Source organism: Entelurus aequoreus, linkage group LG03 (genome assembly GCF_033978785.1).
Source record: "Entelurus aequoreus isolate RoL-2023_Sb linkage group LG03, RoL_Eaeq_v1.1, whole genome shotgun sequence".
NCBI lineage: Eukaryota > Metazoa > Chordata > Actinopteri > Syngnathiformes > Syngnathidae > Entelurus > Entelurus aequoreus.
The window spans coordinates 9725611-9751159 of NC_084733.1; the positions used below are offsets into that span (position 1 = coordinate 9725611).

The 25549-nt window shown below is 38.6% G+C and overlaps 1 protein-coding gene across 2 annotated transcripts; it reads left to right on the forward strand.

The window, feature by feature from the left end:
• The first annotated feature begins 892 nt into the window (after positions 1 to 892).
• LOC133645447 (adenylyltransferase and sulfurtransferase MOCS3-like) lies at positions 893 to 25249 on the forward strand. 2 transcript variants are annotated; one of them, XM_062040279.1, is made up of 13 exons: positions 893 to 1040; positions 3516 to 3651; positions 3729 to 3821; positions 14033 to 14153; positions 16717 to 16791; positions 16910 to 17027; positions 17101 to 17209; positions 17323 to 17385; positions 20675 to 20838; positions 20931 to 20978; positions 21466 to 21562; positions 21631 to 21738; positions 25050 to 25249. In XM_062040279.1, the coding sequence occupies exons 1-13, from the start codon at positions 948 to 950 to the stop codon at positions 25205 to 25207; spliced, it is 1383 nt and encodes a 460-aa protein (XP_061896263.1). In that variant the 5' UTR covers positions 893 to 947; the 3' UTR covers positions 25208 to 25249. The 2 variants fall into 2 exon arrangements, with proteins under 2 accessions (XP_061896263.1, XP_061896270.1); XM_062040286.1 differs by having other exon boundaries at positions 929 to 1040; positions 3519 to 3651.
• Positions 25250 to 25549: the final 300 nt, after the last annotated feature.

Sequence of the window (25549 nt, forward strand, 5' to 3'; positions counted from 1 at the left end):
ATGCACGGTTCATTTTGTGCACCGGTGAAAAAACATGACTTTTTCTTGAATTTGAAAAAAATAAAAATGTTCACTAAAGAAGGGTTCGATGAATGCGCATATGAAACTGGTGGGGTTCGGTACCTCCAACAAGGTTAAGAACCACTGCTGTAGAGAAATGTCGTTCGTTGGTTGACCTTTTTGATTACCTTGGTTGCAATTTTATCACAGGAAAGATTAGCCTCTAGAATGGAACCTAGGTTGGTGACCTCATCTTTCCTGGTGATAACAATGTCACCCACTTTTATGTGGGACCCAAAACAGGATGGATTCTGTTTTACCCATGGTACAATGATTTGTTTTATTAATAAATTGCTCTTTTTCATGGCTGTTAAGAATTGCAGTACGCATTAATGTATAGTTATCGATGTACTACGCTCGTAGTAGCAATATTGGAGAGGAATTTATTTGTTTAAATAACTGATGACTCTCAAACAGTCTGGACCATTTACATTAAGTTAAGTTAAGCATGATTTAGTTAATTTCAAAAATATGAAAACTATTAATTTACATAAGTTATACGGCATAGAGTAGTAGCTATTTCTGCTTAAGTGTTGACAAATAGCTGCCGCAAGATGGCGGACAGCTTTACGCATTCTTGAGGCGTCTCACCCTCCTCTTCTACATTGTTGAGTGCTGGCGGCGCGCGACATTTCTATTTTGCTGTACTTCTGTGAACACACCTATGCACTAAAAAATGTCTAAAAGTGAAAGTGTGGAAGTTTGCTATTTGGAACACAGCCCAGGTTCGAATGCAAAAAAATAATAAAATAAAAACAACTACAACAAACACGCTGTGTCACGTGGTTTCATCTCCACGTGACCAAACCGGAAGTGTGCTGTTCAACTTGTTCCTGTCACACTGCAACGTCTGTCGCCTCGGTGTAGTTATTCCTGTTTCAGCAGCAATGACGCAGGAAATGCGCTTCTTGAGGGCACAGCTAAAAGAGAAAGAAAAAGAGATTGCAACTCTGAGGAGTAAACTGGACGTATTCGAAAAGGTGGTGTATGTTATTGTTTTGTTGAATATTAAGGCAGCTTAATGTAAACGCGCTATTATTGTCCTATTTGACTGTATGTCATAATAGTACACATTCACAATCACTAATATGTTTTCCTGCTGGTTGGCATATTAGCTATGGAGTCAAATATTTGCAGAAACTAATACATGACATGCTATGTAACACTTTTTCTCATATGGGTATCAGGCCTCGAATTTCAACTTTTTAAGGTCAAGGCAAGTGTTGCCTTAAAGGAGGGCTCATATTTTAGGAAAATATTTTCTTTCGAGGCAGTATATATATATAATAAATAAAAATAGTGTTCATGTATGAGATCTAGGGCTGCCAGTTATGGCCAAAGTAATGATTAAGATTATTGTTATCATTATTGAAATCATGATTACTGATTGTTAGGTAAAGCAGTGTTGGGGTGTGAACGTAATACCATCATGTCTAATGAAAAGACTATAGATAAACGCTATCCATATATTTATAGACAAATATTAGTTTTTTTTATTCTTTAATAATATCAACTTGTCAGGTTTTTGTAATTCCATGATGCCTTTATCTCTATTTTTACATTTTGATAGCGATTTTATTCAATTTTTTTAAGTTATGTACATTTATATGTACATGTAGATGCTGTATCGGGACAGATCCATTAAGGGTTTGAGCCGAAATATGTTGTATAGGAATTTAACTATACACAATAAAACATTAACAACATGACTTGTCAAATGGTTTTTAAAGTAATACCTTTGTGACATGAAAAAAACACAATGTGAAATAAACCCTGGTGTTTACTTTTTGATATCAAAATAAAACACAATGCAGTTTGGCTGATGAAGATGAAGTCTAATAAACAAGCTTTGTTCTTCTCCAACGCCTCCCTAGTGGTTCAGTACAACAGTTTGGCCAAAAATAAAAATAAAGAGGAGTGACACCTCTCACATCGAATAAAAAAATCTTCACAGCCTGCGTTCAATTCCATGAGATGACAAAACTTTTTAGCCAATATTGATATTATTTTGAACACTGATACAGTTTGCAGTAAATAAAGGAGTGAACATCACAGTAAATAAAGTAAAGACTTTATAAAACACGTGACAACGTTCACGACACATCGCCTGCTGCAAAACATCAAATAGTTTTCTCCTTCGCTGTATACTTTTAGCGTGGGGACAAGTGTGTCTGTCTCCAATTTTGTCCACACTTGTCTCCATCTAAACACAGAAATGCACTCTTAAACGCAGGCCAGAAAGCGAAGGAAAACAACGTTAAACCAAGCGTTTGGCTCTGTTTACTCCGAGGGAAAATCTCTGCAGCAAAGTCGGTGTCGTTTGTCTGCCATGATTATCAAGCCAAACACCGCTAGTGCGCAAGCGCCTGACTTCGTGTTGCCGAAAATGCATTAATAAATGACGGTTTTTCGGTAATTAAAAAATTAAACGGTATTACTAACCGTCGGGAACTTTATCGCAAATTATCATTATACCGTTTGCTGTTACATCCCTCGTCCATTAACAAGTAAAAAGTCAAGGGCGGTCACGGCATGTTCTTGCCGCAAATGTTGGTAAATTTTTTGGGCATTACGGCAAATGACGAGGGCGGTGGCGGCACTTGCCGTGGTTGCCGCGGTTAAATTTGAGCCCTGGGGTATACTTTGAGGCACACCAGGGGGTACTTGCTACATAACATGTATTATAGCTATGATGATTTTTCATGACAAACCTCTTTTCTATCCATCCATCTTCTTCCGCTTATCCGAGGTCGGGTCGCGGGGGCAGCAGCCTAAGCAGGGAAGCCCAGACTTCCCTCTCCCCAGCCACTTCGTCCAGCTCCTCCCGAGGGATCCCGAGGCGTTCCCAGGCCAGCCGGGAGAGATAGTCTTCCCAACGTTTCCTGGATCTTCCCCGTGGCCTCCTACCGGTCAGACGTGCCCGAAACACCTCCCTAGGGAGGCGTTCGGGTGGCATCCTGACCAGATGCCCGAACCACCTCATCTGGCTCCTCTCGATGTGGAGGAGCAGCGGCTTTACTTTGAGCTCCTCCCGGATGACAGAGCTTCTCACCCTATCTCTAAGGGAGAGCCCCGCCACCCGGCGGAGGAAACTCATTTCGGCCGCTTGTACCCGTGATCTTGTCCTTTCGGTCATGACCCAAAGCTCATGACCTTAGATGAAGATGGGAACGTAGATCGACCGGTAAAAATTCGAGCTTTGCCTTCCGGCTCAGCTCCTTCTTTACCACAACGGATTGATACAGTGTCCGCATTACTGAAGACGCCTCACCGATCCGCCTGTCGATCTCACGATCCACTCTTCCCTCACTCGTGAACAAGACTCCGAGGTACTTGAACTCCTCCACTTGGGGCAAGATCTCCTCCCCAACCCGGAGATGGCACTCCACCCTTTTCGCAAACCTCTTTTAATTTATGAAATTAATATACGTATTCTTTTATACTTGTTGTTTTAGAAGAATGGCTGCTTGGATCCAGTGCTACATGATGGAGTAACATCTCTTCCTCCACTTAAAGCCAAAGCAGCTCTTCCCAATGAAGACATCATGCGTTACAGTAGACAGCTCCTCCTGCCTGAGCTGGGAGTACAAGGTAAGAATTCTTCTGCTACACTGTACACACTTGGATGTACTGTATGACACAACACAGTGAATTGTGATTCTTTATAGGACAGCTGAACCTATCCAAGACCTCGGTGCTGGTTGTTGGTTGTGGAGGACTTGGCTGTCCTCTGGCTCAGTATCTAGCAGCAGCAGGTATAGGTAGGTAACTCAATCGCGTAACTTTTAACACTTTCATTACTCCCAAGGCAGTATAATAATCAAATGCATTATTATACTCTGTATTAAACATAAGAACAAGATCGTTTGTAGTGAAAAATATTGGTGCCTATCCGACTAAGAGTTGCAAGTAGTGAGCAGATGCCTCTCAGTATAACCAAATAAATAATAATTTCCACCACATGAACTTCCCCACTGTTCCCCCTGTGTTTCCACCAAAAACTACCTGGGTAGATTTAGTTCTTATAAGAACCTTTCGGAGTTCAGGTGGGACTTTTCCAAGCTACCAGGAACCTTTTCGGTTGCGGGCTGTGCTGTCGAACGCTAATTGGTTGAACACAGTTCAGGAACTTTTGTGGGGTATCTTTGTACAAACAAGACTTTGGTCGCAACTTGAGAGGCTCTCTCTTTATTTTTTTTAAACCGCCTCAAGTGAGTCGCATCTTTACTCAAGTTGAGAAAAACAGCACAACACACTTCCCACCTTTACAATTATGGCGCGGTGTGCCGCGACCGGTCTGACTGGGCTAACAAAATAAAGGTATCTTACATAAGCACAATATACTTAAAGGCCTACTGAAATATTTTTTTTTAAATTTAAACGGGGATAGCAGATCCATTCTATGTGTCATACTTGATCATTTCGCGATATTGCCATATTTTTGCTGAAAGGATTTAGTAGAGCACATCGACGATAAAGTTCGCAACTTTTGGTCGCTGATAAAAAAAGCCTTGCCTGTACCGGAAGTAGCGTGACGTCACAGGTTGAAAGGCTCGTCACATTTCCCCATTGTTTACACCAGCAGCGAGAGCGATTCAGACCGAGAAAGTGACGATAACCCCATTAATTTGAGCCAGGATGAAAGATTTGTGGATGAGGAACGTGAGAGTGAAGGACTACAGTGCAGTGCAGGACATATCTTTTTTCGCTCTGACCGTAACTTAGGTACAAGCTGGCTCATTGGATTCCACACTCTCTCCTTTTTCTATTGTGGATCACGGATTTGTATTTTAAACCACCTCGGATACTATATCCTCTTGAAAATGAGAGTCGAGAAGGCGAAATGGACATTCACAGTGACTTTTATCTCCACGACAATACATCGTCGAAACACTTTAGCTACGGAGCTAACGTGATAGCATCGGCTTAACTGCATATAGAAACAAAAGAAATAAGCCCCTGACTGGAAGGACAGACAGAAAATCAACAATACTATTAAACCATGGACCTGTAAATACACGGTTAATGCTTTCCAGCCTGGCAAAGCTTAACAATGCTGTTGCTAACTACGCCATTGAAGCTAACTTAGCAACGGGACCTCACAGAGCTATGCTAAAAACATTAGCTATCCACCTACACCAGCCAGCCCTCATCTGCTCATCAACACCCGTGCTCACCTGCGTTCCAGCGATCGACGGTGCGACGAAGGACTTCAACCGATCACCGATGCGGTCGGCGGCTAGCGTCGGATAGCGCGTCTGCTATCCACCTCAAAGTCCTCCTGGTTGTGTTGCTGCAGCCAGCCGCTAATAGACCGATCCCACCTACAACTTTCTTCTTTGCAGTCTTCATTGTTCATTAAACAAATTGCAAAAGATTCACCAACACAGATGTCCAGAGTACTGTGGAATTTTGAGATGAAAACAGAGCTTTTTGTATTGGATTCAATGGTGTCCGAATACTTCCGTTTCAACGATTGACGTCACGCGCATACGTCATCATACATAGACGTTTTCAACCGGAAGTTTAGCGGGAAATTTAAAATTGCACTTTATAAGTTAACCCGGCCGTATTGGCATGTGTTGTAATGTTAAGATTTCATCATTGATATATAAACTATCAGACTGTGTGGTCGGTAGTAGTGGGTTTCAGTAGGCCTTTAAAGCACTTATAGGTGGGTTGCAATCATGTGACCTCGAGGCACATCCGGGCACTTCCGGGTTTCAGGTGATGGTCTAAGCCCCATTAGGCTACCTTTTTTAACTTGAATCAGTGCAGATACAGGCTTATTTTGAAAGCTTTAGACAGGGGTCTCAGACACGCGGCCCGCAAGGCGTTATTTTGCGGCCCCCACCTTAATATGAAAGTTTAATGTTAGTGCGGCCCGCGAGCATACTTCCCAACCCTCCAGGTTTTCCCGGGAGACTCCCGAATTTCAGTGCCCCTCCCATAAGTCTCCCGGGGCTACCATTCTCCCCATTTTCTCCCAGACAATATAATTAAGGGAGTGCCGTGATGGCACTGCCTTTGGTGTCCTCTACAACCTGTCGTCGCGTCAGCTTTCTCACCATACAAACAGCGTCCCGGCCCAGTCACATGTTGTATGAGGCTTCTGCAGACACACGTAAGTGACTGCAAGACATACTTGGTCAACAGCCATACAGGTCACACTGAGGGTGGCCGTATAAACAATTTAACATTGCTACAAATATGCGCCACACTGTGAACCCACACCAAACAAGAATGACAAACACATTTCGGGAGAACATCCGCACCGTAACACAACATAAACACAACAGAACAAATACCCAGAATCCTTTGCAGCCCTAACTCTTCCGGGCTAGAATATACACCCCCGTTATCCCCCAACCCCCCGCCCCCAAATTTCCATAGTCCGGAAGAGTTAGGGCTGCAAAGGATTCTGGGTATTTGTTCTGTTGTGTTTAAGTTGTGTTACAGTGCGGATGTTCTCCCGAAATGTGTTTGTCATTCTTGTTTGGTGTGGGTTCACAGTGTGGCGCATATTTGTAACAGTGATAAAGTTGTTTATACAGTTACCTTCAGTGTGACCTGTATGGCTGTTGACCAAGTATGCCTTGCAGTAACTTGTGTGTGTCTGCAGAGGCTGCATACAACATGTGACTGGACCAGCACGCCATCCCGTCATGCTCTCAACATTGCTTTACGGGTGAAAGTCGGGTGAATAGAATAGAAATAGAAAAGTCGGGAGATTTACGGGAGGGGTACTGAGTTTCGGCAGTCTCTCTCTCTCCCGTTCGGGGCTAATTGTGCTACCGTAACTGTAAACTCCACAGCGAGCCCTCCCCCTCCCGTTGGCTTCAGACAGACGATTTTTTGTTATTTTGGGTCCAAAATACCCCTGCGTTAGTGAAAGCGACAGAAAAGTTGCCATGGAGACGAGGGTTTTCTTACGTGCCTGGCTGCAGTCACACCGCGACACCTGTCCGTCATTAATAAAGTCCTTGATAACCGGGACCAATTCAAACCGTTATTTGTTTTTTGTATTGATTAATTTGCATTGCCTCACACAATGAACACTACATATATTTTTATATGACGCCGGATAACACTCCGGGAGCCGTCACTTTTTTGCGCTCCCGATCCCGGTACTTTCCGCCGACCGCTGTGTTGCTGTAGGGAGGAAAAGCGGAACGACACACATTGCGGAAATAACATTATTCTCTGTGCGTTGGCTAAATACAAATATATTCCACAATCCCAAACATGTATTTTTCAAAGCCTGCAGTGAAGAGAAAGGTTAGTGATGAGCAAAGACAATTCCAGGAAAAGTAGGAGATGCAATATTTCTTTGTTGAGCACAGGGGCACCCCGACGTGTGTTATTTGCACAGAGAAAGTTGCGGTGCACAAGGAATACCATTTGAAACGTCATTATACTACTAAACATGCTGAGGAGTATGCAAAATACCAGGGAGATGAGAGAGTGAACTGGGTTGTAAATTTTAAATGCAGTCTACTGAGGCAACAAGATTTCTTCAAGAAAGCAAGCGAAAAGAGCGATGCAGCAGTCAAAGCTAGCTACATGGTGAGTGAGATTGTTGCTAGGGCAGGAAAGCCATTCAAAGAAGGTGAATTCATTAAAAAGTGCATGTTAGATTTTTTTTAAGAAATCTTTTCTTGCGGCCCAGTCTCACCCAGTTTCTGCATCCAGTGGCCCCCAGGTAAATTGAGTTTGAGACCCCTGGTTTAGAGGCAAATATAAAAGCGATAATGAAAAAAATATTTCAAATGGGATGGAGTGGATTTTTACACTCTTAAGAAAAATATTTTTTATTTTAAAGATTTAAACCATTTATCATCACCAAGAGGTTACTGCTTCCTCACTTCACTTGACACTTACTGTATTTACAGAAGAAAATATTGGAGGCACATCATGTCTTTACATCTGAAGGGTCCACAAATTAGGCATTAATTCGTGAAAAACAAAGTTGGACTTATTTGCGCATCGGTAAGTTACGTATTTGATTGACATAACGAGTGCCGTGCTGCTGTGATCGTGACGCTAATTATGTTTCTTTGAAGTTGATTTCCTGCTACAAATATTAGTCTCATCTACACTTCATGTCTGCAGTCGTTTCTCTGATGTGAAGTATATTTTGTCTCAATATTTAGCTGTATATGTCCTTGTTGTTCAGTATGAAGCTTTGCTAGCAATATCAAGATATCGTATATGCTGTTGAGCCTACAAGATATTTATTCAGCTAGTTTATTTATACTATTATGGATAATTTCTTGACACTAACAAATATCACCAATGACGCTATAATGTGGTCAGCATCTATGTCGAATAAAGTCACATCCATTTTTCTTCTTCGAGTCTTAATTGACATGATGGTCAAGCAGCTTGAGCGTAGCAGTAAAACAAGTGAGAGTGAGTGTAGAGTTTGAGCAGACAATGCCGTATTGCTGTTCTGTTCTAGGGTGTTCCAATTGTTCAAATAGAGAGATAGGAAAGCATTCATAGAGTCCTGAAATAAGTCCTTCATAAAGGTAATAAAGTTAGGGAAAAAACGAAAGTGCTTAGAAGGAAATGTTTCTTAAAAATATCACTTTCATCATCCTGTGGTATACAATCAGACCATGCTTGTGTCGGGAACGATCACTTTGTAAATTGTTTGTTTGAACAATTGATTTGTTTGAACAATTGATTTGTTTGAGAAACTTTCTGTGATTTAATCGAGTTTACTATACTTCTACTACTACTACTACTCTACTAAATTAGTAGTGTTAAAACAGAACTAAATGTAAAGAAAGGACATTATATTGCATTGATGTTTGTTCTTTTGTGGTTGCTATACCTAAATATTACTACGAAGACCTGGTTGTGCAAATAAACTAAAGTCATGTCCTAGTAATAAATATTGTGATTGTTGGTCCAATTCACTGTATTTTCATTATCGATTTTCATAACAGAAACTAACTTTGTTGTTGTTCTGCAAGAAAGCCAAGCCCTTTATTCGACACGGATGACCACATTATAGCGTCTTTGATGATTTGTGTTAGCATCAAGAAAATATCCTTCATAATATTAATAAACTACATTAATAAATCTCTCGTAGGCTCAACAGCATACTAAATCTTGATTTCGCTGGCAAATAATGCTGAACAATTAGGACATCTATTGCTAAATAGTGAGACAAAATATGAACTTCACACAAAAACCACTGCAGATATGAATTGTAGATAAGACCAATATGTGTAGCAGGAAATCAACTGCAAACAAACGTATAATTTTTCTCATTAGTGTCACGATCACAGCAGCACAGCACTCGTTATGTCAATCAAATACGTTACTTTGTGATGCACGAATAAAGTCCAATTTTGTCTCTTATGAATTAATGTTTAATTTGTGGACCGCTTCAAATGTAAAGACACGATGTGTTTCCAATCTTTCCTTCTCTAAATCTGTGTGAGTCAAATTAAATGAGGTTGTAGCGAGCACTAACGCCTTGGTGATGATGAATGGTTTAAAACCTTAAAAAAATATTTTTCTTAAGAGTGTACAAATCCATTCCTTCCCATTTGAAATATTTTTTTCATGCTCGCTTATATAATTTGCTTGTTTTTTATATTGCTATTGTTATTTAAAGTGATTGTTATTGCTATTATTATTATTTTACCTTTTTGTGGTTTATTCGTTATTAATTGATATCAGTTGTTTTTAAACTTTATTTAAAGTTGAGTTTTGGTGGTACAATAAATACTTTACAAATTAATGAATAATCGTGTAATTGATCGGGGTTATTATTTTTGCCATAATCAACCAGCTCAACTTTGGCGTACCACAAGATGGAGCCCGTGCCACAGTGTGAGACTCGCTGGTCTATTATATATATATAGTATCATAAGTATAATAAGTTTCAAGTACGTCTCAAATATCATAAAAATGTACGTCAATGCTTTTTGATTTAGAAAAAAACAACAACCAAAAAACAAAACAAAAAAGTGCATCCAACCCGCTTGTCAGCAGTGCCACAGCTGACTACGCACCTGAAGGGAGTTGACGCTAGACAAAAGTTATGAGAAAAATAGAAAGGTATTTCAATTTAATTAAGGCATTTCATGTTCAAGCCTGGGTAAACTACCCTCATTTTGACTTTACTACTGACAATAATGTCAAACTTTACGCCGTGTGCATCGTCTAACCTCTGTTTGGACATCTCTGTTTGTGTGAAGTGTGCATGTTCTCCCATGCGTGTGGGGTTTTCTCTGGGTACTGCGGTTTCCTCCCACATTCCAAAAATATGCATGTTTGGTTAACTGGAGACTAGGGTTGTCCCGATACCAATAATTTGGTACCGGTACCACAATGTATATCGATACTTTTCCAAATAAAGGGAACTACGAAAAAATTTACATTTTGGCTTTATTTTAACAGAGAATCTTACAATATGATAAACATATGTTTCCTATTGCACTCAAAAAACAATTTTAGAAGGTTAAAATTTAAATGAAAGGGCATTAAACACATTGTTTTTCTTGTTGCACTCAAAGCACAATTTTCCATAATCAAGAATTAGATTAGAATATAGTAAAAAGGCTTTATTAACATTACATTAAATGATTTATGATTTATGGTTGCCAATCCTGGTCTGTGCTTTAAGAAAAATACAATAATTACTAAGTACTAAAAACAAAACTATGAATAAATGTACACAGATAAGCCATGTAGCTGGTAAAACACACATTTGTTAAAGATAAAACACAAATTGTAGCAATTTTTTTTAACCAAATTCAGTCATTTTACTTGCACTTGTTGACATTAGATGGGCGGTCCTAACTCCGCTAATATTTGTGTGGCGAGTAAAGACATGGAGAGGTAGAGCATGAACGTGTCCGGTTGTGTCCTGCAAAACTAATAAAGCTACCAGAATGTCACAAATCGGCGGCCTCGAATTCTGACCGGAAAGCGCTGTTTAGTAGACTCATTGTAAAGTGAAGGATTACCCCCGACGAAAACATCGACCCTGAAGGGAACGTCTGCCCTGTGCTTCTTGACGACAGTCTGCACCGGTGCCAAACAGCAGGACAGGTGTAACAACTACATTATTACCTGTCACTATTTATAACTCCAGATCTGAAGGTTCATTATTTACATGTTTACTTAAAGGCTTACTGTAACCCACTACTACCGACCACGCAGTCTGATAGTTTATATATCAATGATGAAATCTTAACATTGCAACACATACCAATACGGCCGGGTTAACTCATAAAGTGCAATTTTAAATTTCCCGCGAAACTTCCGGTTGAAAGCGTCTATGTATGATGACGTATGCGCGTGACGTCAATCGTTGAAACGGAAGTATTCGGACCCCATTGAATCCAATACAAAAAGCTCTGTTTTCATCTCAAAATTCCACAGTATTCTGGACATCTGTGTTGGTGAATCTTTTGCAATTTGTTTAATGAACAATGAAGACTGCTAAGAAGAAAGTTGTAGGTGGGATCGGTGTATTAGCGGCGGACTACAGCAACACAACCAGGAGGACTTTGAGATGGATAGCAGACGCGCTAGCCGCCGACCTCACCTTGACTTCCTCCGTCTCCGGGCCGCCGACCGCATCTATGATCGGGTGAAGTCCTTCGTCGCGCCGTCGATCGCTGGAACGTAGGTGACCACGGGTGTTGATGAGCAGATGAGGGCTGGCTGGCGTAGGTGGATAGCTAATATTTTTAGCACAGCTCTGTGAGGTCCCGTTGCTAAGTTAGCTTCAATGGCGTCGTTAGCAACAGCATTGTTAAGCTTCGCCAGCCTGTAAAGCATTAACCGTGTAGTTACATGTCCATGGTTTAATAGTATTGTTGATTTTCTGTCTATCCTTCCAGTCAGGGGTTTATTTCTTTTGTTTCTATCTGCATTTAAGCCCGATGCTATCACGTTAGCTCCGTAGCTAAAGAGCTTCGCCGATGTATTGTCGTGGAGATAAAAGTCACTGTGAATGTCCATTTGGCGTTCTCGACTCTCATTTTCAAGAGGATATAGTATCCGAGGTGGTTTAAAATACAAATCCGTGATCCACAATAGAAAAAGGAGAAATTAAATTACGGTCAGAGCGAAAAAAGATACGTCCTGCATTGCACTCTAGTCCTTCACTCTCACGTTCCTCATCCACAAATCTTTCATCCTCGCTCAAATTAATGGGGTATCGTCACTTTCTCGGTCCGAATCGCTCTCGCTGCATTGAAAACAATGGGGAAATGTGAGGAGCCTTTCAACCTGGGACGTCACGCTACTTCCGGTACAGGCAAGGCTTTTGTTATCAGCGACCAAAAGTTGCGAACTTTATCGTCGATGTTCTCTACTAAATCCTTTCAGCAAAAATATGGCAATATCGCGAAATGATCAAGTATGACACATAGAATGGATCTGCTATCCCCGTTTAAATAAAAATATTTCATTTCAGTAGGCCTTTAAGTTTGAAGCAAATATGGTAATACTAATCGCCACATTCGGCGAAGCGTGTTTTAAAGCAACACTTGCTTCCTTGTTTAAAGCGTCACCTTTACCGTTAGTTTTGAAGCCCATATACCTCCATATTGCGCTTCAAGCACACTTTTTATTAACCAGTAGAATTGTCGTTTTTTGCCATTCTTCCTCTCCAAGATGTTATTGCTTGTATGCACTTTGTGTGGGCGTTTTGACACACTCAACATCATACGCCTCGGCTCTGTAGTCATCACCGCAGATGAAAGAATGGTACCGGTACTTTTCAAAGGCAGTATGGTACCGATTTCAATCAATTGATATCGTGGTACTTTATTAGTACCGGTATACCGTACAACCCTACTGCAGACTGTAAATTGTCAATAGGTATAAATGTGAGTGTGAATAATTGTTTTTCTATGTACTGTATGTACCCTGCGATTGGCTCTGCTAATTTTGGTTAGCCTGTCAGTAAGCTGGTCCATTGTATGCTAGCATTAAGCTAGCGGCATTACAGCCAACTTTCATCCTGCATAACTGTATTGCTTTTTTCAGTTTATTCCAAACTGTATTATTAATTTAACGTGATTCATACATGTATGTGCACTTCATGTGTATACAATGTACTTCCTTAATGTGCTTCGTTTTACAGTGACTTCATTGTGGAGAATATCAAAAATCACCTCAAGTAGTTATTTTCATCTCTAATTCAAAAGACTGTTATATATGTATGTGTGTTATGTATATTTGGCAAACTAAATTCCAACATTCTGCCCCAACAATTGAACAATATAGAATAACAATATAATATAAGAAAACGTGTTATTTCTAATAACACAGATTTGTTTTTAAATATATATAACTATCTGTGTTGACACTGCGATGAGGTGGCGACTTGTCCAGGGTGTACCCCGCTTTCCGCCCGAGTGCAGCTGGGATAGGCTCCAGCGACCCCGAAAGGGAAAAGCGGTAGAAAATGAATGGATGGATAGCACAGATGTTTTTTGGCATACTGTACATAAAACAGTTGTTTAGCCTTTTTAAAGAAAATATATACATCATTCCCAATCAAAATTTTAATGATGTCACATGGACCACGCCCCCACCGCCACATATATAATGGCAATCTGTGGGGAAATCTGTGTAAATTCCAATTATTCTGATATTCCGACATTATAACTGCTATCAGTGATAGTTTTCTTTATATTTGAGTTACTAAAAGTAAAGCACATGATTGATTCTTGATTAAGAGGTACATTTTTTGTTATTCCCATGCATTCTTAAACATAAAATAAAATGTGGTTCTAAAAAGTTAAACTCCATTTTAATTTTTTCATTGTCAACATTTTTATATAAAACAAGTTTTTGATGGACTATTTTAATGACAGGCAGTCTACTTGTTGTAGTATTTTTACATTTCATCTTATTAAAGTCGTTTGGAAGTGGATAGGTTTTTGTTTATTGATTGTTGAAATCTGGCACTCATTTTCATAATTGTCACCAGGGCGCCTGGGCCTGCTGGACTATGATGAGGTGGAGCTCAGCAACCTGCATAGACAAGTGCTGCATGGGGAGGAGAACCAGGGTCAAGCTAAAGCTCTGTCTGCTGCCAATGCAGTTAGAAGGTGACGTCCGCACCGCTCAAAGTCACATAACACAGTCACACATATGTGCGGGTCAAATAGTATTCATCATCAACATAACTGTTCAAACTGGTGTCAAATAAGAAATGCTGGTTTTATTATTAGTAAACATCCCTTAATTAGGTGTATTGAAATGTTTTTGTGACAGTAATGGTTACTGTGCAATGTATGCCGGCGCTTTCCAGTCTCACCACAAGCTATATTTAAGTGTGTATTTGACTCCAGCCTATGTAAATGTTGTGAAAACATGTGATTTCAAACACAACTTATTTTGCTGCCTCTTGGCCCCCACTTGTGGAGTTAGTATGCACACAAAATAGCCACATGAGGGGGCCATTTTACCACTAGGAAACAAACTGGAACATCTAAAGTCAAACAACAGTTCTGGATGCTGGGATTCGTAAGTGATTTCCCCCCCAAAAAGTATATTTAGAATTTTAACTAAGCATTAGTTCAAGGCTTAAACTGCCACCTTAGTAAAAGCTTTATTGATAGTACAGTTTTGTGTAACATGGAAGTGGAGAGGAATTGTTACTGCCTGGTACTTGACAGGAAAATGTAACATTTTTAACTGTGAAAAAAGTATAAAAAGAATTTAACTGCTGATAACAGTACAACTTAAAAGAAATAGAATTAGAATTGAATTGAAGTATTTATTTCAAACCTGCACAGTACAACAAAACATTTTTTTTTTTTTTTTACATTTTGGCAGAGACATTTATGCAAGGCTTGAAAAGGGGTTGGATGAAGCAGATGCTTATAATATCCCAACCCCTCTCACTCATTCCACATTTAACATAAACAATATAATACAAGAACAATACTATACAAACAAAAACAAGAAAAGCTCCTGTACACTAACAATACAATAGTACCACTGTTACTTTGAGACAAGACAAGACGAGACAAAACACACACACACACTCACACACACACACACAGGCCCAAACACTCTCTGACCATACACCTCTCTCCCATCGCTCTGTGCTGAGGGCATCACTCTCTTTCCTCCTCGTACTTCTTCAGTACTTCTTTTTTAAACAGTCTTTTAAATTGAATCATGTTAGAACACGTTTTTAACTCTTCCCCTAAGTTGTTCCACAGACTGACTCCACGCACTGAAATGCACATTGACTTTAAAGTTGTTCTAAATTTAGGCAAATATAATTTGTTGTTTCCTCTTAGACTGTACCTATGGTGAGCATCTCTATCCTGGAATAGGTTCTGTATATTGGATGGTAGAGAGTTTTGGGATGCCCTAAACATAATTTGAGCAGTTTTAAATTGGATTACATCGTGCAGTTTAAGTTGCTTTAACTCCACGAATAGTGGATTTGAATGATGTCTGTAGTGAACATTGGACACAATCCTAATGGCCTTTTTCTGCAGAGTGACTAAAGGCTGTAGATGGGATTTATAACAATTTCCCCAGACTTCAACACAATAATTTAAATACGACATAATAAATGAATGGTACAATAACAGCAGAGCATTGGTGTTCAATAAATGACATGATCTTCTCATCATTCCAACACATTTAGCAACCTTTGTCCTCAAGTAACTTATATGAGGCTTCCATGATATATTTTCATCTATTACCACTCCTAAGAATGAATTTTGTTGAATACGATGTGTTCTTGCCCTTAACTTTGACATGATGGTAATACTGTATGCACAGGGAGATTTCATAGTGTGTAGCAGGTAAGTTCCTTCACAAAGTTTAAATGCAGCACATTATTACTATCCTGCGATGAGGTGGCGACTTGTACAGGGTGTACCCCGCCTTACGCCCGAAAGAGTTGAGATAGGCTCCAGCAGCCCCGTGACCCCGATAGGGACAAGCGGTAGAAAATGGATAAATGGATTATTACTATCATTTTAACCATATTGTACTGAACAGCCAAGATGAATACACAAGTACTGAATTCTGGTAGATATGGGATTTATGGCTCTCTGAAGAGAGCTGTTCTTTTCCAAGAGCCGTTCAAAAGACTGTCTCGTATTTCTTTTTCAGAATTTTTTCAGAAGTTACTTTATTATGTTTTTATCAAGGAAAAAATCACTGCTAGCAGTTTTTGATTGAGACTTTTATTACTGTCTGTGTTTTTTTGGTGTTTTTTTTAAATACCACAAACAAAACTGAGCTGCCTCTGGGTACCTTTTAGATGGGGGAGGGCCTCACAGCAGCACATGGTGCTTGTTCAGAAAAGGCATGTGAGCTTTCATGTCATTTTCCAAACGTGTCTTTGCTAGATTTGCCGCTGGGCGCTGTTTTGAAAGAGTATCTAAAAGCGTCATATTATTCGCTAAATTGGCAACACTGATCCGCCTGCTCCTTCTTATTTTCTGGCAGACCAGGTGTGTTGTATTGTGTTTACGAGCAAAGGGGAACAAGTAGCGCCAAGTCTAATAACAAATGGAAAACACCAACATCAAAGCTCTTCTGTGGTGACATCACAAGGGGTATTTTACTTTCTGCTGTACAAACTTGCATAATTCAAATATGTAAATGTTGTTGCTCTACTTTTTGAATGTAACCTCACAGGTTAAACTCAAGTGTGGAGTGTGTCCCTTACCACCTCCAGCTTTCGTCTGAGAACGCCTTGCAGCTCATTCAACAGTATCCTCAGCCTACATCCCTTTTTCACAATATTTCATTCTGGTTTAGAGACACTGAATACTTTTTCCATTTAATATAGAAATGTTCTGCTTATGTACTTTAACTTTACCCACTCCATATATGACATTGTGGCCGATTGTTCAGACAATGTCCCCACTCGTTACCTTGTCAATGATGCCTGTGTGCTCAGTGGTAAACCTCTAGTATCAGCGAGTGCCCTGAGAATGGAGGGACAGGTAAGATATTAGGCAGGTCAGTTTGCTGTAGCAATTACCTACCAAACTTTTTGGTCTGATGGTGTTTGCATAGTTGACCATTTACAACTATGATGGAGGCCCTTGCTACAGATGCTTGTACCCAGTGCCTCCGCCCCCAGAGACAGTGACCAACTGTTCTGACGGAGGCGTTCTAGGCGTCGGTAAGTCAAGCTCCTTTTCCATAAGCCATTACCTGTGTACAGCTATGTCTTTCTCCACCCTCTCCACTCTGTTAAATGGTGTTTAATGGTAAAATGTTGTGCTTATCTGTAAGTTCCAGGCATAATGGGTTGCTTTCAAGCACTGGAGGTCCTCAAGGTAGCCTCTGGACAAGGCTGTATCCAAACTCAACTCTGGCAAAACATACTGTTGCTGCTGTACACTTCACATGTATTACTGGTCATTTTTTTTATTTCTTATTGGAGAGTGCTAATGACTGTTTGACAATACCAAAACAATATTTAAACTAGTTTTTACAGTTGTATGAGCAAAAAATAAATAATCAATAGTTCACAATAACTAAAGTAAAGCAAAAACTACTATCTACTACTTTTTTTATTATTTGGGTTTTGCCCTCTAAGTCCTCCTGTGTTAAGAGACTTATTCCCTGAGTATGTAAACATTAACAAATACAATCAAGAACATATTTTGAGAAAATACAAATATCCACCTAATCACTCTAGTATCGATCTAATGCAGATACTACCCTTGGTGTTGACATCACCAATTTATGAATCAATCCGCACTCTTACATGTCATGTACCGACTATGACAATGCTGATACACCAACAGTTATGTTATCCTCTGTCTAGACTCCTATTAATCTACGTGTTAATTTCCTGTTAATATCTGATTACTTTCCGCTGTAACTTGGTTCCATCTAAACTTCTTAAAACTTTAGTAGGCATCTTAGTGTTATTTCAAGCTAGTTTAGCAGTTAGCTTATTTATTTGCATACCTTCTTCTGGCTTTCTGTTGTTGTGTAACATGTTTAGTCTCGTCCTCCAGTAATAATACTTGACAATGATATTTAAAGGGGAACTGCACTTTTTTGGAACTTTGCTTATCACTCACAATCCTTATGTAAAACAAGAACACATATGTTTGTCTTTTTTTATGCATTCTAAATAGTAAATAAATGCGATCAAAAGTACGCTTACAATGGAGTTTAAGGAAGTCTCTCTATTCTGCCTATAAGAGCGCTTAAAACATCCAAACCCCTTCATTAAAGTGTTATATGCACACTGTGTTTATATGCAATGTAGCAACGGGCACATTTATAATAAAATGTAATATTTATGTATTTTGATCATTTTAAGCAATCACTTTTAATAAACGCATCTCGACAAGCGCTTTTTTTCAACATTACTGATTATTTCTCACTGCAGGCTTCATGAGAGCCAACAAACATAATAAAACATCCCTTACTGCTCAATGTCTGCTGTCATTAGGATGGCAATTCATAAAATATTTTTATATTCCCGTTTAAGTGAAGAATGACTCATACTCTGCGCAGAAAAGGAGAGTGGAACCAAGTGTCTTTTTGTGTCATTCTCACCATTTCCGGGCCTAAATTGGCTGTCAAAGTCTACCAACTTGTTGTAATACGTCCTCGTTCTTCTAATATCCAGGTGAAAGGCATGATTTGTTATCTACAGTAAATTTCCGCAAGAAAGGAAGAGAGGATGATGTCAATATTGGAACGCACACTTGTGATCACGGCACCGTGGGCAGAATAAAGGACCTCCCATTGACTTTGTTGTTAGTGGACTTTTATTTACATTTATTTACAAGTTAGACTGTATTAAAAAAATACATCCGTAATGTATTTCATAATGGTTGTGAACGATAGGCAAAATAAATAAAAAAGTGTGGTTCCCCTATTAGATACTAGGCCTTAGGGCAGTGGTTCTCAAATGGGGGTACGCGTACCCCTGGGGGTACTTGAAGGTATGCCAAGGGGTACGTGAGATTTTTTTAAAATATTCTAAAAATAGCAACAATTCAAAAAACCTTTATAAATATATTTATTGAATAATACTTCAACAAAATATGAATGTAAGTTCATAAACTGAACATCAAATCAAGTAGGCTATTCCATTCATTACCATAAACGCAGAGTTTCCCCCATGCCATGATGGTTTGACCCTCACTAAAATGTCTGTCAAAAAGAACTGTGAAAAGAAATGCAACAATGCAATATTCAGTGTTGACAGCTAGATTTTTTTGTGGACATGTTTCATAAATATTGATGTTAAAGATTTTTTTTTTTGTGAAGAAATGTTTAGAACAGGAGTCACCAACGCGGTGCCCGCGGGCACCAGGTAGCCCGTAAGGACCAGATGAGTCGCCCGCTGGCCTGTTCTAAAAATAGCTCAAATAGCAGCACTTACCAGTGAGCTGCCTCTATTTTTAAAATTTTATTTATTTACTAGCAAGCTGGTCTCGCTTTGCCCGACATTTTTAATTCTAAGAGAGACAAAACTCAAATAAAATGTGAAAATCCAAGAAAATATTTTAAAGACTTGGTCTTCACTTGTTTAAATAAATTCATTATTTTTTTTACTTTGCTTCTTGTAACTTTCAGAAAGACAATTTTAGAGAAAAAATACAACCTTAAAAAGGATTTTAGGATTTTTAAACACATATACCTTTTAAATTCCTTCCTCTTCTTTCCTGACAATTTAAATCAATGTTCGAGTAAATTTATTTTTTTTATTGTAAAGAATAATAAATAAATTTTAATTTAATTCTTAATTTTAGCTTCTGTTTTTTCGACGAAGAATATTTGTGAAATATTTATTCAAACTTATTATGATTAAAATTCAAAAAAACTATTCTGGCAAATCTAGAAAATCTGTAGAATCAAATTTAAATCTTATTTCAAAGTCTTTTGAATTCCTTTTAAAATTTTTGTTCTGGAAAATCTAGAAGAAATAATGATTTGTCTTTGTTAGAAATATAGCTTGGTCCAATTTGTTATATATTCTAACAAAGTGTAGATTGGATTTTAACCTATTTAAAACATGTCATCAAAATTCTAAAATTAATCTTAATCAGGAAAAATTACTAATGATGTTCCATAAATTATTTTTTTAATTTTTTCAAAAAGATTCGAATTAGCTAGTTTTTCTCTTCTTTTTTTCGGTTGAATTTTGAATTTTAAAGAGTCGAAATTGAAGATAAACTATTTTTCAAAATGTAATTGTCATTTTTTTCGTGTTTTTTTTTGTGTAGAAATCTTTATTTAGAATTGAATCACTTGTTTATTTTTCAACAAGTTTTTAGTTATTTTTATATCTTTTTTTCCCAAATAGTTCAAGAAAGACCACTACAAATGAGCAATATTATGCACTGTTATACAATTGAATAAATCAGAAACTGATGACATAGTGCTGTATTTTACTTCTTTATCTCTTTTTTTCAACCAAAAATGCTTTGCTCTAATTACGGGGTACTTGAATTAAAAAAAATTTCACAGGGGGTACATCACTGAAAAAAGGTTGAGAACCACTGCCTTAGGGTATTGTCTCCACACATAATTAGCTGTTAGCCGCTTGTCAACAGGGGGACTAAACATTAATAGTGTTAGCAAATGTTTGTCACAACTTAACCAAACATGGCAGCTTCATGTGGCCAGCACCTGGTAATCTTTGACGCTCAAAGTGCCAGATTCAGATCCATCCGGTTGCGTCCCAAGCAGTCGGGTTGTGCAGTGTGTGGTGAGAAGCCCAGTGTAACGCAGCTCGTGGACTACGAGGCCTTCTGCGGGTCAGCTGCAACAGATAAGGTTGGTTTTGATGTTATGGATCACAAGTTGACTCATGCTTTTATGTGACATGATTGTTTAGTTTATTATAGAACATTTTATGTTGGTTTCAGTGTCGCAGACTGAACCTCCTGTCCAGAGATCAGAGGATCTCAGTGCAAGTGAGGAACCTTTGTCCACTGCATGCTGCCCTGTTTGAGTGCTACATACTGTACTTGTCTCAAGATATGAACACACGTATCAGCACTCACCTAGCCCTAAAATGTGCGGTTTAATTTTCCACAGTAAAATAATAATACTGTGTTTGGCAAAAGTAGTATAGCAAGAAGGTTTCGTGTGCGTATGATCACACAATCTGCACTATTAAACAACCATTAGGTGCAAAGATGGAGATCACGTTGAATTTGGTTTGCTTTTGGAGCTCCAATTGGAAGCAGTTTTGTTTCCTGTTATTTCAGGAAAAGCAGTTAATATAATTATAATACGAATACAAATCAAATCATATCTTTACTTCAATCGAGTTTGCTGTAAGTCATTTACATTTCCGTGTTTAACTGGGAGATATAAATCAGTTTTCCTAAAATAAGAGCACTTCCTTCTCAATGATTATTATGTTGTGCATTAAGATATGTTTCTCTGTAATTCCAGGATTACAAATCCATTGTGGACAAAGCAGAGCCTCATCTCTTGTTGGATGTGCGCCCTCTTGTGGAGGTGGATATTTGCCATTTACCCAGCTCGCTGAGTATCCTTTGCGAGTCATACAAAACCCCTATTTTTTGTTGTTGTTATCCCCCCTAACATTGTTGACAGACATTCCGCTCGCAAGTTTAGAAGAGAGGAATAGTGAACATATCCAGTTACTTCAGGAGCACATCTGCCGATTGAAACAGCATAAGGCCGGTGACTACTGGCCTCCAGGTAACATGACAGAACTGCCACTTGGGTCGGCGTATGTTGTCGGAAATGAGGCAGTGCGTATAAACACTTGTGCATATTCACAGTCTGCTGCTTGGTGGCCTATTTTGGACTGCTTTTAGCAGATTGTAATGGGGTTGCCAGGTGACCCCTTTTTCCAAAACAAGTGTGGCCAACCTGAGCAGCTGGCCTGCTTTGGAGGAATGAATATTAAAAACTTTATTTCGGGCCTGTTTCATTCGCCCATTATGTTTCTTTAGCAATGAGTTAAATTGAGGTATGTGTAGTTTTTAACTAAAATCGAAAAGGCAGTTGTTTATAGAAGCCAATTAAAGTTTCCCTGTGTTTCGATATAAGAGAATGATCAGTGCAACATTGAACATTCTTTCTGCAGTTACGGCATTGTGGGATAGTTATAGCTGTATTAAACATCCATACTTGATCTGATGCTTAAAGGGGAACTTTACTTTGAAAAAAAGATGTACTGAAAAAAAAATGTACCTATCGTTCACAGTCATGAGAGACAAGAACACACCTCTTTTTCTTTTTTTTAGGATTTTAAGTTGATAAACGCTTTGAAGATGCGGCTAATGGTAGTCATCGCTGTAACCTAAAGCCCTCTAAAACAAGTTCAAAACCCTCCATCAAGGTTTTATATACACACTGCAAGTCTATATGTAATTTAGTAACAGACACGTTCATAACTATGTAATATGTTGTTCAATATTTACCGTATTTTGGTACTGATTTCCTCAGCGCATTGATTTCCGTCTCCATAGCAGCGCACTTCCGACTTCCGGAAACAAACACAAGTGTTTCCTAATCATGGCTGACTTGGTAACAGACAACGAAAACGACTATTTTTGGACAAATGAGGATTTACAACCTTATCTTTTTGAAGCTGAATATATGGGGATGAACTACTGCTTCTAGAAGCGAGCACGATGGAAGGGTGAAACGGAACATACGGAAGCCGAGAGAGTGAGGTTGGTCAGCGTGACTTTGACGCTGTAAATGTGGATCTTGGAACCAAGCTATTTTGACATAAATGGAATGCTTACTCTAAATAAACCAAACAAAACGGCCCGGTCAGCTGGACCAAACGCACAACTGTCCATTGAGTGAATTACTATAATATTGATCATGATACATGTAGCACGTCATGCGTGTTATTACGAATACAGTACATATGCTGTCAAGGTAGCTGTGTACAAACAAAACATAAAATGTGGGCTAATACATTACAGATACTGTAATATGTTTTTCCGTCAGTACAAATTGGTGTCGTATCGCAGTGTTGTGCATTTCAAACGCGTTTCGTGTTGTCGTAGAAGCTAGCTTATCTCTTGCCGTAGTTAGCTTTTACGGCTAATACCAAAGCACGCAGATGTGTTACTATGCAAAAACAGTTCCTCAGTGTTCGCTCTTACAATAACAATGTCGCTACGGCTTGGTTATTATACATGTTACGGAACGTCCAGCCATCCATCCATCCATCCATCCATCCATCCATTTTCTACCGCTTGTCCCTCTCAGGGTCGCGGGGGCCGGAGCCTATCTCGGATGCATTTGGGTGAAAGGTGGGGTACACCCTGGTAAATGAAGTATTATTGGCAGTTTTTGAATGCATTTTTTAAGTGATTTCGAGGTACAATTGATTGCTCCCATTAGTTGTATTGCTAGCCACCCTAGAATGAGCCGATTTTGTTAAACTGTAGAAATAAAACCTTTTGTCTTCCATAAGAATTGTGAACGATAGGCAAATTCCCAAAAAAGTGCAGTTCCCCTTTAAGTTATTCAGTCTAATAGATAAAAAGTCATATCAGTTTCAGAATCAACTTTATTGGCCAATTTTGTTTAAGACACGAGGAGATTGACTTGGAGGACTATGCTCTCTTTGTTCAATGTAAGAAATAAAGAAAAGAATAAAGAAAGAAAAAACAATGCAACTACTACGATATAACAATTACAGGGGGTTAAGTAAGCTCTGCTTCTTCCTTGATAAATTGTACGAGTGTAACTCGGATGTTCCCTAGTCTAAATCATTAAAAATGTCTCTCACAACACAAACAAACAAACCATACCTTACTGTGTAACAGTAGTTCTCAAACTTTTTTCACCAAGTACCACCTTAAAAAAAACTTGGCTCTCCAAGTACTATGTTAACAACCAATATTACAATACAATAGCGTAGTAAGCCTAAATATTAATATAAAAACAAGGCAGAGGTTGTATTTGACGAGTATATTTATTATTTTTGGCCACTGTGACATTACGCACAGTTTGAAAAGTAACACTGTTTAATATAGAAAAATAAAACACTGTACTTTAATCAAGTGATTCTTTGGTGTCATTCTTTGGTGTACCACTAGATGGAGCCCGCGTACCACTAGTGGTACATGTACCACAGTTTGAGAATCCATCAATCCATCCATTTCCTACCGCTTATCAATCACTCCTGTATAATAAAATATATCTCATAAAAACATGCTACAAAAAAACATACTGCACTTAATCGGTCAGTATACGTTTCAGTCATTTGATTTTTGGTTCATGAATGGGGAATTTATAAGTAAAAATTATTGGTTTATTTTAATTTCATTTTGAAATACAGTTGGAAAAACAAAGCATTCTTCTTTTTCTGTTTTGATGAGCAATAGTTACGTTTACAATCGGTTCGATTTTCAATTTATATTTCATATAACAAAAATCAAATTCACCAGATGACAGAAATAGGGAGAAAATGACTCGTAAAAACACATTTCAATTATTTAAGTGAGCATTAACCTGTGATTAATCAAGTGTAATAAATCAGATTTTTTTATTTTTATTATCGTTTGAGAGCATTGATATTAGCATCTGTGATCCATGATCTTTCTGAACAACACCCTTTTTCCCCTAATGGCCAGTCTGTGCTTTCGTTGTAACTATCAACTTCCGGGTCCGGTGCTGAAATATGAAAAAACATCTGTTTATGGTCCTTTTTTCCAAATATAAAATGAAAATCACATCGTTTTGTAGAATTTGTTTTTGCTTTTTGACCCCAGAAAAGCAAAATACTTTGTTTCTCAATTAATTTTTTTTTCTCCTAAATAAAATTCAAATGAACCAAATTATTTTTGATTTGCAATTCTGATTCTTAAAATGAAAATTCAATGACCGAAAAATACACCTATTTTTATTTGAATATGCTGGGTCTCTAGCTCTTTTTCTCCCCTTACATTTACTGTATGCCCTTCCATATACAGTATATATAACGTACACAGGAATGCAATTCAAACAAGAGAAAAACATCTCTCTCTGGTTTCTTCCAGTTTATGTGATTTGTAAGCTGGGCAACGACTCTCAGAAGGCGGTGCAGGTTCTAGAGAAGATGAGTGGATCAGAAGTGGACAATATCTCAGCGAAAGACATCTGTGGAGGCCTGATGGCTTGGGCCCGAAGGGTAGACCTCACATTCCCACAATATTAATGTTTTTATTGTTTTTTTTTAAAATAAACATGGTCATTTTTTTACCACTACATATCAATATGGTGTTGTCTCATCTTTCACGTATTCCTTGCTGATGACATCAACAGTAAAATATTTATTCACATTCATGAACAATAAAATCTACATTGTGTGTTTTCCGGTGTGTGGAGGAAGTTGGTAAGTTACATTTATACTGTCCACGTGTAGGGTAGGCATAATTCCATACATAATTCCACACAGGCCATTTATTTAAAAAAAACCTCAGAAAGTTACATTTATTTTGCCATGACCCCTGAATGACTGTTTTCCAATCTCGAGTGTGTTCCGAACCGATCCAGATCT